General features: G+C 42.8%; 1 protein-coding gene across 1 annotated transcript; it reads right to left on the bottom strand.

Moving 5' to 3' along the window:
- Positions 1-1,626: 1,626 nt before the first annotated feature.
- LOC139028582 (uncharacterized) lies at positions 1,627-12,154 on the bottom strand. The gene is made up of 7 exons (XM_070446382.1): positions 11,650-12,154; positions 9,509-9,639; positions 9,141-9,308; positions 5,500-5,664; positions 4,377-4,488; positions 4,002-4,129; positions 1,627-2,946 (listed from the first exon to the last, which is right to left on the bottom strand). Exons 1-7 carry the CDS (start codon positions 11,924-11,926, stop codon positions 2,020-2,022), a joined length of 1,908 nt encoding a protein of 635 aa, XP_070302483.1. The 5' UTR covers positions 11,927-12,154; the 3' UTR covers positions 1,627-2,019.
- Positions 12,155-17,793: the final 5,639 nt, after the last annotated feature.

The raw sequence follows: 17,793 nt of genomic DNA, 5'->3' as shown, positions 1-17,793 counted from the left end.
TGCGGATAGAACCTTTTTGGTAAAAGGAACTGGAAAATCATAAAAGTCACCGTTGTTCTACATTAATAAAGTTGTATCATAAAGTTATTGAACCCCTCTCCATGTCAAACAGTTGGATTCATTATTAAGGGGTTAAGGTGACATCACCTAACTTTCATGATATTCTCTTACCTATTTAAATAAGTATCAACGTCGGAAAAGGCTAGTTTGCAGAGGGACGTGGTTATATAGCTAGATAGCTACTCTACTGGTGCCACAATTGACAGGGTGTCAGCAAATATAATTAAAAGTTTACACCACATCTACGGCAAAGATACTTCTATGTTTACCTTTTTGGCTGTGCCTGGTGTTAGCGAGTTACTGCTAGCTAGGTCTTCAGCCAGCATGGAACAAAAGGGTCGTTCAAAACGCCAACGCAGTTGTCAGGTCAACACACCCGTCAGTGCTGCTGTGAACTGCATCACAAGAGACGTGCCAAACGGTAGATTTTTATTTTACAATATTTAAAAAAATTAGCTTAGCTTGAGATGATCTTCAATTTGTCTCTGAGGGCACTTCGGATCCCCAGCTGCATGGGCACAGTTGACACAATGCTTTCTCTATCCCAACTGTACACTCCTTTGGACTATTCCCTCCTACACATTTCTCACATTGTGGGATCTCCCTTCTACACCTTGCTGCAACATGTCTGAATCTTTAGCACCTAAAGCACCGTAGCGGGCTCGGAACATAGGCCCTCACAGAATAGCAAATATAACCTAGCCTGACCTTATCAGGTAGAAACTCCGTGTCAAAGCTCAACAAGACAGACAGGGTATTCTCAGTCTCACCATTGCCACCGGGTCTACAGTACGTCTCACCAAACGGCAGGCGTCACAAACACCAGGAATATTATTTTTCATTTGATCCACCTCTACACTCAACACTACCCCACTGATCACCCCTATGAGCGGTGCCCTGTTCCGGAGAGCAAAGCATGACACAGGTTGAGCCCCGACCAGCGAAGCACCCGCTTCCTCTGGGCGGGGGATGCAAGAAAAAATCAAAACAATTCCACTTCTTGAAACGTTCACAGATGTAATCTTTCCTGTTTGTCCTTTACCCAGCTTGACACAATGTATAGGTCGGACAAAAAGCAGGAATCGACTCTTTCCAAAAATCTCACTCCCACTGGTAGGATTCACAGGGCAAATATTGGAAGTCTCTACCACACCTGTCACCGGAGGTAGGTCCACTTCATCCTGGTCTACATCACCACTGCCCACCGATTCCATTTTGAGATCCTCAAGAGAGCAAGAAGACCTAAAGACAAGATTGTGTACTCCGGAGATGAAGGTCTGAATTTAGCACCATTCTTGAGTTTTCGCGTCATCACACCTCCCATGCTGTTCTTTGAAATATGGTTCTGCCTATTAAATTACACATCAAACATTCTATTCATGATCACTATCTTTCAAGCTCAGAGAAGACTTTAGAAAAATTACCCTAAATTACCTAAAAATAAGGGCTAGCTAGATCCCAATCTGTGGAAAGGARGGAAACCTATAGGTTCTAACTTCGAAGGAAGCCAATGAAACTAAGACCACTTTAATTCTAAATGATAAACAAGAAAATATAAAGTCAACATATCAAAAGGACAACATTAATTTTTATTTATTAACAGATTTGATCACCTATTTATAGTACATAAAGGAATAGGTACCACCTGATTATGTCAAATGTTTTGGGGGAGTGGGTGTTATAAAGAAGAGGGACATTATATTTGTTATGAATAGAACATAGACAAAGATAAATTCATAGGGGGAATATAGTTACACTTCAATGACAGTATTTTGGCTATGCCAGCACACCAAACAACAAGTCTATCATCTGAGAATGTGAGCACACCCAGATGCTCAACTGAAGGATTTAGTAATCACCAAAAAAKCCTCTTACCCCAGATCACTTCACATGATAACTATAATTGTCAGCTAAAGAATAGTTCACAGATATCCCCTGTGTACATCTRAAGCCACACTGCTATGATTTCTCCCCGTTGTGAATACTCCTATGTCTGATAAGGTTACTCAGGAAGGAGAAGCTCTTGTAACATAGTTTGCACTTGAAGGGCCTCTCCTTGGTGTGAACAGTCTGGTGCCTCTTCACATAAGTCGCCTCAGTGAAGCGCTTCCCACACGTGGGGCAGGCATACGGCTTGTCGGAGTCCGTCCTAATGCTCGACTTCCCATGTTGTGACCCAATGACGTCAGAGGAGGTAGAAGCAGGAGCCACCACCCTCAGGTGGTTAGTCTTTGAGCTCCCTCCTTGACCTCTATTCATTGTTTGGGTGTTGTTGGGATTGTGTGCTGTGTTATAGGCTAAGTACCTCTTGTGGTGAACGCCCATCCTGACCTTGTCTGTATTGGTGGGGTAACCATGAGGTAACTGAGGAAGGCTAGACCCAGGTCRAGGTCTTCTATGAACCCATTCACCAGGCAGTAGATGAGATTCTGAAGGAGAAGACAGACTTCCTGAAAGACTACCACCAGGGGGGTCTCCCACCACTCTCCATGAAGGCTGCAGCCCAGGGTGACCTGCTCTATTCATCATGGATACTGTGGTGTTTGTATCATAAGAACAGGAGGGTCTATCTCTATCAGCCCCAGGCCCTGCTTCATCCCTGCACTGAGACTGTGAAGAGAAGGGTCTGGGCTGCAGACTGGATCCCTGACTGGAGCCTCTGTCTCTCTGATGACCACCAGGACTGAGGTTGTTCAGTCCACCTGTCCACTGATTGTGTTCTGTGTGGTGGTGGAGTCTCCGTCCCTCGTGGTTGGGTCCTGGTTGGAGCGACGGCTCCTGATCCATGGTTCTGATCCGGGGCCAGGGTTTGTGACCAGCTGCTTCAGAGGTCCAGTCTCTCCCACCAGCAACACTGGATATCAGTCTGTCCTCATGGACTGCAGGCTGTAAGCAAAAATTGAAGAGAAAAGCATAATGTTTTATACACAAACGTTTTTGCTGTACACAATATTATAAAATGTTAACCACAGTCAAGCCCATCTCTAACACTGTGATTTAAGTACCTAACAATATTGAGCCATTGGAGTTTATTATAAAAATTGTCCCTATGTGCTGATTCAAGAATTAAGTATAATGTTTTGGTTCGACTGACATAAAGGAAACAGTCTCTGCAATGATACAAAATAACCAAGTCAGTCAGCACAGAGTCAATGTTGTATTTAATTTTAACAAAATGTTCATACACTCACATAATGTGAAGTACAGTAGTTTTATTGCACAAAATGACACGTGACAAGTAGAATAAGTCATTATGGTAACATTATGGTTTACTTTTTGTGTAAATCTGGTACCATTGCATTACACACATCTTCATGGAAAGTAGACATGAATTAAAGCACTATAATTTCCTAATTAAAACACCTGCATCAAACAGGACAAGGTTCTCAATTTTCGTCAGTGAAGCATTTTTACATCATCACACCAACCATCACCATATCATCTACTCTGCCTTATCATACTCATTCTTTCCTCAGTTGACCTTAACCAGTTCCCTACTACATCTAAAACACTGGCAGAGTAGATGAAGCACAGACAATGCACTAGCATTGTCTGAGGTCTGGTTTATTAGGAGTGTGTGGAGGGCGAAAGTCAGGAAGTGTTGTTGCAGGGTCCATGTTCCAGWTGATAGATCCTATAGAAGGCAGGCTGAAGGCAGCACCTGTTAGGGGGTTAACCTGAGGCACCATCCGTCTCTCTGAATCACAACTATAGGAGCAGGACGGAGCATCGCTAGCCGAGTCTGTGTCTGTTCTCTCTCGCGGCATACTGGCACCTCCCCATCCCAGCGGTCGAAATCTACACCTTGCCCTGCTCTTAGCCAGTCTGTTGTCATGTAGACTAAGTTCAGTTGTTATTTTGTGTTCGACTGTATGCTTCTGGTTGTGGTTAACAGTGTTGTTCCCCAGCCCAGAGTTGAGGATGCTATCCTATCCACTGACCTCCACTATGTCGCCTCTGGTCCTGGCCTGCTCAGTGATGTCGTCCCCTGGGCCCTTGGCTGCACCCGTCTGGGTCTGGGAATCTAAGATGGCCACCCAGTCTCCTCTGTTAGCCTCCAGCCAACCACCTGCAGGAAGAGGTTACAAAATACTTTACAAACATGGCAGAGAGAATTCTACATATGGAGTTCTACATTTTWTTGGTCAATTACCTGGTCAAGTTCATACATTCTTTGTTTTAATGTAAACATAAGTTGTATTGATTTAATTTTATGAATTAATAAAATTAAGAAATAAATGATGTGTATCCAGGTGTATCACTATTCCCCCTGAAGATCTATTACTGTATCTAAGCTATGTGTATTTCTCCCTTACCTTGCTCCCCCATCTTTAGTCCACTCAGCAGATCAATGCTCTCTGGTCCGTCCTCTGTTGTCTCCTCTTTGACCAGCAGCAGATCAGGCTTCCCATCCTCCATGTCTACTGACTGTAAGAGATACAGAGTGAGAMGATGTTGGATTAAGAAATCTGATATGAGCACCCTGCTATGAAGCATCTTCTGATTGGGCAATGAGGGATTGCTATGACTACTATGAAAATATGTTAGTTGAGTTGACACTGCAAACMTGTTAGTTGATTTGATTACTTAACACTCTAATGGTTTGATAATTGAAAGGCATGGTCCCACACMTAAGACATAATTTATCAAGACCAGGGGCAGTATCCACAAAGAGTCTCAGAGTAGAAGTGCTGATCGAGGATCAGGTGCCCACCTGTCTACATCAGTGGAGGCTAATTTGAGGAGGAAGGGGAGGACCATCCTGCTCAGTGAATTTCATAAAAATAAAAATGGTAAAACATTWAAAAAGTTATCCTTTTTAGATAAAACAATACTAAATATATTCACGTTACCAAATAATTCATTCAAACACACTGTTTTGCAATGAAGGTCTACAGTAGCCTCAACAGCACTCTGTAGGGTAGCACCATGATGTAGCCGGAGGACAGCTAGCGTCGGTCCTCCTCTTGGTACATTGACTTCAATACAAAAATTAGGAGGCCCTTGGTTCCCACCCCCTTCCATAGACTTACACAGTAATTATGACAACTTCCYGAGGACGTCCTCCAACCTATCAGAGCTCTTGCAGCATGAACTGACATGTTATCCACCCAATCAAAGGATCAGAGAATCTAGAACTGAAAGCATAAGATACTGCTAGCTAGCACTGCAGTGCATAAAATGTGGTGAGTAGTTGACTCAAAGAGAGAGAAAGACAATAGCTTAATGGTTTTCAACAAATTAATTTCTTCAAAAATTAAGGAGAAGCAAGAGAGAAAGAGAGTCAGCGGGGCACTGACCGCCACTGGTCTACATAGTCTTATTCATTATGATCTAAAAGGCAAAACTGATCCTAGATCAGCAATCCTACTCTGAGAGGCTTTGTGGATACGGGCCCTGACCTAATACCATACAGACAGTAGTTTACAGTTGGCTTACCTCAGTGAGACTGTGTGTGGTCCTGTTCTGCTCAACTGGTTCCTCTGTGGGTTCAGGAGGAGGTGTAGTCTGGTTGTCCTCCATGACCATGGTCCCCTCYGGGTTCCCCAGACCCTCCTCACACCCCTCCTCCTTCACCAACAGCAACTCTGGACCCTCCTCCTCCTGGAACAGATTACACAGACATACACTCCCTCAGGTACGTACATACACATAGATAATAAAACACACTTTCAACATATTTTATTTTACCCCMTTTTTCTCCCCAATTTTGTGGTATCCAATTGGTAGTTACAGTCTTGTCTCATCGCTGCAACTCCRGTACGGACTCGGGAGAGGTGAAGGTCGAGAGCCATGCGTCCTCAGAAACACAACCCAACCTAGCCGCACTGCTTCTTGACACAATGCCCATCCAACTCGGAAGCCAGCCGCACCAATGTGTCAGAGGAAACACCGTATACCTGGCGACCTGGTCAGCGTGCACTGCGCCCGGCCCGCCACAGGAGTCGCTAGTGCACGATGGGKCAAGGACATCCCTGCTGGCCAAACCCTCCCCTAACACGGACGACGCTGGGCCAATTGTGCGCCYCCCCATGGGTCTCCCGGTCGCGGACGGCTGCGACAGAGCCTGGACTTGAACCCAGAATCTCTAGTGACACACACAGCTACTTAGACCCCTGCCCCACCCGGGAGGCCCTTAAACATGGAGTGTTAACCCATCCCCACTCAGTTTGAATCCTATACTATAGTTACATTATGACTTCATTGTTGTTAAACCCATCGTGGTGGAGATAAATATGATGTTGTGGGCAAAAACATGTCAGCTATGATAAGTCAACAGTCATCATCAGACAAACCTGACTAAACTATTTTGCCGTGTACAGTAGGTGTTTGTTAGTGTGTGGGTATGTGTAGGTATATTTACTAAATGTTTATTGGTGATATGGGTCATTCCACGAAATGAGTGCCTTTGGCATCCCTTTTAAGTAGAAATTGTGCACAAATATTACATTTTAAAAGGCCATTATATTAAATGCCTTTTAAATATAGACCACATGGGGCCGTTATATTAAATTATATTTAATATAGACCACATGAAAAATTCTACAAATCTGATTTTTAATATGAATAAAGACTTCTAGGAAGATTTTAACCCACTTAACCCCAACATTTCTTCACGCTTTCACCATCATTTTAAAGCCATAGTTATATTGTTGCTTTAACAAAGTCATTTCTGAATATTTTTATTTATTTCATCTTATTAGTGATTCATTTTAAACCTGTTAAACTCTGAGCGATTGTTTTGGGGCCTGTACAGGGCCCGGTGAGTGTGGGGGTCAAAAATGTATTTTTATCCGAAAATAGAAAGTGACATATCTTTTGAAAGCTACAGGCATTGTCTTTTTGGAAATCTAACTCAAATCTTACTGCTGGCAATAGCATAAGAATCTCCCCCCATAAAGTCCTTAAGTGTATAATTGGCTCATTCATCCCCCTCCTCTCCCCTGTAACTATTCCCCAGGTCGTTGCTGCAAATGAGAATGTGTTCTCAGTCAACTTACCTGGTAAAATAACGGTAAAATAAAAAAATAAAAAAATAAAAATCATGCGCTATGGACATATTCATAGAGTATGCAGTATGGCTCAAGTTACCAAAAGTGTAAACATTTAGTATGAATGGAAATGGTACACCCTGATGGTCATTGTAAAGCAATGCATGTCCTTCACCATCTACATTACCTTGTATGCATCCTCCACATGCTCCGTTTAGCTTGCTCATCGTTTACAATAGGAAAAGAGGTTTGAAGTTTCTTCATCGGTCTGTGGCTTATTTTATTTGTTTACACCATAACATAAAAGCCTGATTGCTAAGGTCATTTTAAGATGTCAGGCTTGAAAATATGTTCAGCCATTTTGGCACAGTGACATCATGTGATTTTTGCAAAAGTATAATAAAAAAAAAAACAGAAATACCTTATTTACATAAGTATTCAGACCCTTTGCTATTAGACTCGAAATTGAGCTCAGGTGCATCCTGTTTCCATTGATCATCCTTGAGATGTTTCTACAACTTGATTGGAGTCCACCTGTGGTAAATTCAATTCATTGGACATGATTTAGAAAGGCACACCTGTCTATATAAGGTCCCACAGTTGACAGTGCATGTCAGAGCAAAAACCAAGCCATGAGGTCAAAGGAATTATCTGTAGAGCTCCGAGACAGGATTGTGTCGAAGCACAGATCGGATCGGAAGCCACTCCTCAGTAAAAAGGCACATGACAGCCCGCTTGGAGTTTTCCCAAAAGGCACCTAAAGGATTCTCAGACCATGAGAAACAAGATTCTCTGGTCTGATAAAACCAAGATTAAATTATTTGGCCTGGATGACAATTGTCATGTCTGGAGGAAACCTGGCACCATCCCTATGGTGAAGCATGGTGGTGGCAGCATGCTGTGGGGATGTTTTTCAGCGGCAGAGACTGGGAGACTAGTCAGGATCGAGGCAAAGATGAACGGAGCAAAGTACAGAGAGATCCTTGAGGAAAACCTGCTCCAGAGAGCTCAGGACCTCAGACTGGGGCGAAGGTTCACCTTCCAACAGAACAACGACCCTAAACACGCAGCCAAGACAACGTAGGAGTGGCTTCGGGACAAGTCCCTGAATATCCTTGAGTGGCCCAGCCAGAGCCTGGACTTGAACCCGATCGAACATCTCTGCAGAGACCTGAAAATAGCTGTGCAGCAACGCTCCCCATCCAACCTGACAGAGCTTGAGAGGATCTTCAGAGAAGAATGGGAGAAACTCCTCAAATACATGTGTGCCAAGCTTGTAGTGTCATACCCAAGAAGACTCGAGGCTGTAATCGCTGCCAAAGGTGCTTCAGCAAAGCACTGAATAAAGAGTCTGAATACTTATGTAAATGTGATATCAATTTCATTTATTTGTTTATTTTTTGCAAATTTTTTGCAAAAGGTTTCTAACAACCTGTTTTTGTTTTGTCATTATGGGGTATTTTGATGTCATTATGGGGTATTGTGTGTAGATTGATGAAGGGGAAAAAAACAATTTAATACATTTCATAATAAGGCTGTAACGTAACAAAATGTAGAAAAAGTCAAGGAGTCTGAATATTTTCCGAATGCACTATGTCATTCCTGTAAAACGAGAAATTAAGGTATGGCATTTTGTGCAAGCCATTCACTTTCAAAATGACTGTGTTCCAATGGGAATTTGCGAATGTTTAGAGCACCARCATTAGGTAAAAGATCAGATTTTGTTTGGGGGGGGGCGACAGTAATTGGTGTAAATTTCAGTTTTTGTGGTCTGCTGTATCTCGGGCTCTGACTGTAGTAGTCCTATTGTTTCTGACACCTTGATCTTATAATCCCACAGTTTTTAKATTTCCATCTCTGCAGTGTAAGAACAAGACAGATCATCAACGCCAGTGTCTAACGCGTCACCATCACCAAGAGAATAAACCTTTCTCTGGCTCTGGTGAAATACCGGTAAATACTCTGAGCTGGGAGCAGGAGGACAGCCCAGTCTCCCCAGACCCAGTCTCTCAGATGCTGTGTGTAAGAGCCTGTGTTACAATTKAATTCAGTCTCTGACTTGAGYACAGCGTTCGGCATTCCACTGACCTCTGTGATGCTGTGTTGGGTCCTGGGAAGGGGTGCGGCGGAGATGAGGTCTTCCATGGCTTCAGGGGGCGCTCCAGACTCTCCAYTCTGGATYTCTCTTCTGTGTCTTGGGTCCTCCTCTCCTTCAGGCCTCTCCTGCAGAACCCCAGGACCCGCAGCCTCTGCAGACTGACACAAGAAGAAATTAGGTTATTCCGGTACATAAATAGAATTGGATAACAATGTCGTATGGAAGTCTTACAAGCTCCCCTATGGCAGATAACTTAGGATGTACATGTAAGCTAATGGATAGTTGAGGGGAGACTTCCTGAAATAAATTCGCCACATTTGATGTACTGTAATTTTTTAAGTCACACTATGACACTAACCTCTATCACGATATCATGCTGGGTTGAGGTTCCACTCCCCTCATCTATTGCTATGGGTTGGTCATCTCTCCACGTGTTGTGTCCTGCTGGCTTTGCAAAGGTCCTGTGGCCTCCTGTGAGATGTCCTTCACCTAASAGAGTAATTGGGGGAAAGGGGTGGTTAAGTTAGGTACTGTCAATGCTCAACTCTATATTGTACACTATCGACATTAACCACGTTTCCATCCACAGTTTTCATACAAGTAAAGTCATAKCGCAAGGTTCCTCAACTGGTGGCTAGCGGGCCAAATTTGGCCCGCGYGTGGGTATGTGGCCCTTAAAGTTTTCTGAGCACCCCCCCCCCATTGTTAGACATAAGACTAAAAACACAAGGAAATCAGTTCCAATTTATTTTAATTGAAGAAKTCTGTTCCCAAGTATTCCCATGAAGAATAGAGAGACAGGCGATCGTATACATARGTAAGCCAGGTTTAAAATGATTATGTTTAAGTCAAACATTATATCTGTTTGTGCTTCTTGTGGTTCATTTGCAGTCTACAAATTARTTGTAATTATTTTCCGGCCCCCTGACCATCCGCTCAAGAAAAGAAAAAAATCGGTCTGTGGCTGAATCTAGTTGATGATCCCTGTCATACCATATAAAAAGAAATAACGACAGCTGTAATGGAAACAGCAATTGGCATYCTGACTGCAGGAATGTCCACCAGAGCTGTTGCCAGAGAATTTAATGTTKATTTCTCTACCATAACCCYTCTCCAARGTTATTTTAGAGAATTTGGCAGTATGTCCAACCAGCCTCACAACTGAAGACCATGTGTAACCACACCAGCCCAGGGCCTTCTTCACCTGCGGGATCGTTTCTGCACAAACTGTCAGAAACCATCTCAGGGAAGCTCATCTGCGTGCTCGTCGTCCTCACCGTCCTCACCAAGGTCCCTAGCACTACACAGCTGATTTAAATACCCAACTCATCATCAAGCTTTGATAATTCGAATCAGCCGTTTAGCACTAGGGCAAAAAAACTAAACATACACCCACAGGGCCCCCGGACCGAGTTTGGGAAACCCTGGGCTGCACCCGCCAAGAGTAGGCACATTTGCTATTTAATGCAAGTACATTTTGTGTGTACCATARCATCATGCACTGATTTTTATCAGCAAGAAGTCAGTTTGGTGGATACATAACAGAAGCTAAATCTCCATCCAATTGGTTTAAGATTTTCATGCGAATATTCTGGAGTCCGCAAAAAGAAAATGTGTATTTTCCCACCAGTGGAATGTTTCCACCAAATGAACTTGGTGGAACTTCGTGGATAATAATCTGTGCGTAATAAGTGCACACAATGTACTTTTTCACAAGTTAAGTTTTCATGTACTGAATAGAAATCTAACGTTCAATATGTTTACATTTTCAACTCGATAGTTTTGTCACTTTTGCTTTAAATAGTACATTTGCCTACTCTGGTCTTSGTACGTGTGCTCTAGCCAACACAGATATAGTGCGAGAATATTTGTATTTGTCAAACCGCAGTCAAGCATCGACCCTCGATATTTATTGTAAAGCAGCATCAAGCTCATCACCGTGCACTTTCACCACCCAGTGAATTTATTTKATCTGTAGCCTAATAAACTGCATGGTTTCCTGAGTTCTAGTGGGAGAACCACACCATATCCTTGCGTGACTCCAAGTTTACTTGCATATGATGGTTATTATATAAATATCTGCGCATAATTAACTTTACCGCACAAAAAGATCCSACCATGTCAAACGAACAAATTATCTGTTGGCATTTATGGAATTGTATTGTACCYACACGTCATTTTTCCATCACAGCGTCATTGTTTTTTTTGTTTTTTATATATGGTAGACCTATGACTCGCATAACAACTGAATGCAAACAAGATAGTTTTGGGGAAATGCGCATATTTTCTTTATGCGTATTTTTGAATATTTGCATGAAAARCTGTCGCTAATTGGATGGAAACCTTCTGTCTACAATTGACAAGGATGTAAGCTATCACTTATCATAACTTCTTGGTATACTATTTATTCATTGATTATGTTCCATGCATCGCATTRTTTAAYTTGAGTGTGATTATAGTAATTTCAGGGGAACGGAGACAGCTCCCTGCAAAATGTACCTCTTGCCATTCCTCTGTATCSGTCGAGGACACTACTGGGACGACTGGCGAGCACGCGCTCCTGCGTTGTCTTCTCTGCACGCTCCCGTGCCACATTAATTTCCAGTATATGCAGTTTCCTCTGCAATGCCCTGTTTTCTTTCTGGCTTTGAGTTATTTCCAAACGAAAAACTGCATAGTCGTCGTCTATGAGTTTACATATATCTGCCACGGCTGAATTCGCTAGCATCTCCATGATGGAGGCTATTTGAGTGTGAAAAACCATAAAGTTAGCCATTGTTAGCTAACGTTAGCAGCTAGCTAGCGTATAACGTGTATCAGTCCTGTCTCCAACGCGAATTAAAGACTACATGGGGTAAGCATGTGATGCTGTGCAGTTKAATGAATCATATCTTCAGTTCCATGGTGTTTAATAAAGGTCTAAATAACAACAATAAAACCGCTAACATGGAAATTGTTCTTGGTCATTATTTACTACCGTTAATACTGAAGAGAAYGGATGTTATTGGGTGGCGTCATAGCTTAGAGGGCGTGACTAAATAAGACGTGTATGTGCGCTGTTCTTATCTCGGGTTCAACCCAACTGGGATCTCGGAAAAATACGTGGTCAAATCATGACGTCAGTGATTTTCAGGTAGGAAAGTCGGAGCTTGAGAAAGTGGGCTGAGTTCCCGAMTTGGAATTCGGAGTTGGATGACCGTTCYAATAATTTTACCAGTCGGGCTCGTATTTTRCGATGTCRCAGTTGTTTTGAACGCGCTAAAATCGGGGTTCCCAGTTGTTTTGAACGCAGCATAAGAACCACGGTACTGCTTATTTCYTTCAGAGAGGACGAGGCGAAGCGAGAGGTTTTACTCCACCCAAAATCTGTCCACGAAAATAAGCCCATGAAGTGAGGAATTTTTGTATGGTGGTCAATCAGTCGAACTTGGTCAACAACAATGTAATTTCTAATGTGCTACGTGAGACTTATTTGATCTATCTGATCGAATAGAAGTAATGTTTAGGACGGTTAGGTTGTTATGAATGCACTGATATAAGTAGACGCACGTGGCATTTAGACAACTTTGAAAAAAAWWWCTTTATATCAGAGTTGTGCCTGTTGTCATAGAGATAGAGCACTSATGGATATAACCGGTTTTACCATGAACATTGCCATTGAGGGCTTTCACCATTTTAAAGTAATCAACTGGGTTGGGAGCAATCAGCTAATAAAGACATTTACTTCTTTAAAATGGAGATAGCGCTGGTCAGACTGTCACAGATACAAAGAGGAGTCCTCTATCTAGCTCTATGGCATGTTGTTCACGAGCGTATCTTTCCTCTCATTGGCTGGAATAGTCCCACCTGATCTCGCCTCCTCCTGGCTGCCTTCCATCTTTGAGGACATGTATTTCTATTGTTAAAGTGGTCACTTGCCTATCTTGCCAATATAATAGATCATCTTTGTTACATTACACCAGAGATGGAAGAGAAAACAGACATCCGACTCAGTCATGTCTAGGTGGGATACAGCTAACCCTTTTCCTAAACGTAACCTAATTCTTCTAACCTGCTARGTTAATTATCCTAACTTTCTGCATAAGTTCTCCTAAACCTGCTACGAAWGTACATTTTGACAAAAGCTGTGCCCCTTCTAGACAACCATCCCACTCCCTCATTGTTTCTTTTTCAATGTAAGTCAATGAAGTAGGCCAGACCCAGATGCTATCGCATTGGTATCGATGGGAGCCAGTAGCCAGTTAAGTAGACAGTAGCAACCATTTTCTTCAATGGCAAACTGCCTAAGTGAGTTTGTCCAGCATCTTTGATTACACATCAAACCTATTCATGATCAGTATCTTTCAAGCTCAGASCTGACTTGCTTAGAAAAAGTACAATAAATGGCCTAAAAATAATGGGTTATTAAGGTGTTAAAGAAGAGGGACATTATATTTGTTACGAATAGAACATAGGCAAAACCAGAGGGGAATATAGTGTTACTTGTCAATGACAGTGTTTCAGCTATGCCAGCACTCCAAACAACAAGTCTATRATGTGAYAATGTGAGCACACCCAGATGCTCAACTGAGGGCTTTAGTCATCACAAAAACCCTCTTACCCCAGATCACTTCACATGATAACTATAAAACTAAAGAATGGTTCCCAGATATCCCCTGCGTAAAACTTAAGCCACACTGCTACGATTTCTCCCCTTTGTGGACTCCTACGCCTGATAAGGTTACTCAGGAGGAAGGAGAAACTCTTGTAACAGTTTTCACTTGAAGGACCTCTTCTTGGTGTGACCGGTCTGATGCTGSTTCACATATTTCGACTTAGCAAAGCACTTCCCACACGGGCAGGTGTACAGCTTGTCAGCGTCCTTGCTAATACTCGGCCTCCCACGTTGTGACCCAATGACCCCAGAGGAGGCAGAAGCAGGAGCCACCTGAGTCTTTGAGCTCCCTCCTTGAACTCTAGCTGTTGTTGGGATTGTGTGCTGTGTTATAGGCCAGGTAACTCCCATCCTGACCRTGTGTATTCGTGGGGTAACCATGAGGCAGCTGAGGAAGGCTATACCCAGGTCCAGGCTTTCTATGAACCAAGTCACCAGGCATTAGATGAGATCCTGAAGGAGAAGACAAACTTGCTGATAGACTACCGCCAGGAGGGTCTCCTACCGCGCTCTGTGAAGGCTGCAGCCCAGGGTGATCTGCTCTGTTCATCATGGATACTGTGGTGTTTGTATCATAGGAACAGGAGGGTCTATCTCTATCAGCCCCAGGCCCTGCTRCATCCCTGCACTYAGAATGTGAAGAGAAGGGTCCGGGCTGCAGACTGGATCCCTGACTGGAGCCTCGGTCAGGGAGGTGTTTCTTACAGAAGAAATATGAAAAGCATATACATAAGCATGGTAGCAATTAAAAGGGGAACAGTTAGGAGCTCATAAGAACATTCTCAGACCAAAGTTGAGGACACAACATTCCCCATGACACAATACTGAACCCAAAAATTACACTATTTTTACATTTACTGCACTTTTCACCGCATTTGTTGATAACGACATCTCAAAATACTTTGATTCATTCATTAACATGACAATAATATTCCTGGAAAATGTGGGTAGGTGCAACATAGACACAAAAATTACAAGGGTTAAGTGAGAGGACTAACTGTGTGTCTCAAACTGCCACACACCTCTCCAAAGTGTGCACTATTCCTAAGTTCCTTTCAATGCACTTTTATGACACAAAGTCTTCAACTATAATATGCTTTTTTGAGCTCTCCTAGTTGTTGCCGTTGAGGAACTAGAGCAGCAGACTTGAAGTTGTTTTGTTTGGAACACAGCCCTGCATCCCTGACATCACAACAATTACTGTTGTTTACGCTGGATTAGGTGGGCATCATTTGAAAGCTTTTCTATTGCTAACATGACTAGCTAAGTTATAAAGATACAATCTTTAGTGTTAAGGTTTCAGAGGGCAATTCAGAGAAACAGGTTGTAATTGTATAGATAGAAATAGAAAGGAGTCAGCGTGTATTCAGGCTGGGTGTATTCGTGGTGGGTGATTCTGGTGTGTGTGTGGCAATTTCTTCATAATAGAAAGAACTCATTCTGTTCAGAACAACCCAGGGTTTATGATCCATGTCATCTAGTAATGTGCATCAAACATAGTGATCATAAATGTTGACTGTGTTTATGACATGAATGATGATATGGAAATGTGAATTGCACAATTTGGACTCACAGGTTTTTGACTTTGTTAGTTATGACATCAAAGCGGTATTTATTATAATCCTCAACGCTCATATCTTTCAGAATAATATCGAGTCCTCTTAATTTACAGCACTCCCCTCAGAAAACCAAAACATCTGCCAAAAGTTGCCCAATTAGCGGAGGGATGGGGCAACTTCGTTGTCAGCCGTGTGGTGCTTCAAGTTTCAGAACGGCTGTTAGTCAAAACCCATCCAAGGCTGTGAAGCGCTGAGCCTTAGCTCTGATGTCATTTACAGCATTTTACTAACAGCCTATGCTTATCTTTTTTGTTGTTGTTGTAGTTTACCGCTTTTTTCTCCCAATTTCATGAATATCCAATTGCAATCAAATTAGGATTCTATGTATCATCGCATGGCAACTCCCCAATGGGCTCAGGGAGAGGCGAAGGTCAAGTCATGCGTCCCCCGAAACATGACCCGCCAAACTGCATTCTTAACACCCACCCGCTTAACCCGGAAGCCATGCTGCACAAATGTGTCGAAGGAAACACCGTTCAACTGACGACCGAAAGTCAGCGTGCAGGCGCCCGGCCCGCAACAAGGAGTTCGCTAGAGCAATTGGGCGAAAACAAGTAAAGCCCTCCCCGGCCAAACCCCCCCCCTAACCCAGACGACGCTGGGCCAATTGTGCACCGCCCTATGGGATTCCCGGTCAAAGCCGGTTGTGACACAGCCTGGGATCGAAATCCGGGTCTGTAGTGACGCCTCAAGCACTGCGATGCAGTGCCTTAGACAGCTGCACCACTCAGGAGGCCCCCAAATCTGCCATTTTCAACCCATATACGGGTACAAGATTTAAGGGTTATGGCACTAACATTATCCCGCTATAAAACTCCAGTATAAACCTAAAAGGGACATAGTTGTCACTGTTCATCAGTGAAGCATTTTTACAGACACCATCACACCAACCATCACCATATCATCTACTCTGTCTCATCATACTCATTCTTTCCTCAGTTCACCTCATCCAGTTCCTTATACATCCAAACCAACAGAACTAACTACAAACAAACTAACTAGCAATACATTACATGTTTAGTTTATTAGGATCCCCATTAGCTACTGCACATGCATCAGCTACTCTTCCTGGGGTCCACATAAAACGTACAAATACATGACAATGTACAGAACAGTAATAGACAAGAACAACATAAGATATTAATTCAATTCTAAATAAAGAGTTAGTGTCTTCGGGAAGTATTCAGACCCCTTGCCTTTTTCCACATTGTTACTTTGCAGCCTTGTTCTGAAATTGATTAAAATGTATTTCTTTCCCTCATCAATCTACACACAATACCCCATAATGACAAAGCAAAAATAGTGTTTGACATTTTTGTTAATTTATTAAAAATAAAAAACTGAAATCACATTTATATAAGTATTCAGACACTTTACTCAGTACTTTGTTGAAGCACCTTTGGCTGCGATTACAGCATTGAGTTATCTTGGGTATGACYCTACAAGCTTGGCACACCTGTATTTGGGGAGTTTCTCCCATTCTTCTGTGCAGATCCTCTCAAGCTCTGTCAGGTTGGATAGGGAGCYTTGCTGCTAAGCTATTTTCAGGTTTCTCAAGAGATGTTCGATCAGGTTCAAGTCCGGGCTCTGGCTGGGCCACTCAAGGACACTCAGAGACTTGTRCCGAAGCCATTCCTACGTTGTCTTGACTGTGTGCTTAGGGTTTAAAAAAWAWATATATTTCACCTTTATTTAACTAGGCTAGTTGAGAACAAGTTCTCATTTGCAACTGCGACCTGGCCAAAATAAAGCAAAGCAATTCGACAACACAGAGTTACACATGGAATAAACAAACATACAATCAATAACACAGTAGAAAAATCTATATACAGCATGTGCAAATGAGGTAGGATAAGAGAGGTAAGGCAATAAATAGGCCATGGTGGCGAAGTAATTACAATATGGCAATTAAACACTGGAATGGTAGGGTGTGCAGAAGATGCATGTGCAAGTAGAGATACTGGGGTGCAAAGGAGCAAGATAAATAAATAAATACAGTATGGGGATGAGGTAGATTGGATGGGCAACTTACAGATGAGCTATGTACAGGTGCAGTGATCTGTGAGCGACCTGGAGCACACCGATTGTTTTGGGCGACGAGTATGAAGCGAGGGCCAGCCAACAGAGAGCACTATCAGCATACCCAGTGGTGGGTAGTATATGGGGGCTTTGGTGACAAAAATATGGCATGTGATAGACTGCATCCAATTTGTTGAGTAGAGTTGTTGGAGGCTATTTTGTAAATGACATCGCCGAAGTCGAGGATTGGTAGGATGGTCATTTTTACGAGGGTATGTTTGGCAGCATGAGTGAAGGTGCTTTTGTTGCGAAATAGGAGCCGATTCTAGATTTAATTTTGGATGGAGATGT

The sequence above is a fragment of the Salvelinus sp. IW2-2015 genome, linkage group LG13 (genome assembly GCF_002910315.2).
Source record: "Salvelinus sp. IW2-2015 linkage group LG13, ASM291031v2, whole genome shotgun sequence".
NCBI lineage: Eukaryota > Metazoa > Chordata > Actinopteri > Salmoniformes > Salmonidae > Salvelinus > Salvelinus sp. IW2-2015.
Note: the sequence above shows the minus strand (reverse complement) of the source record. Positions and strands in the feature narration are given on the sequence as shown.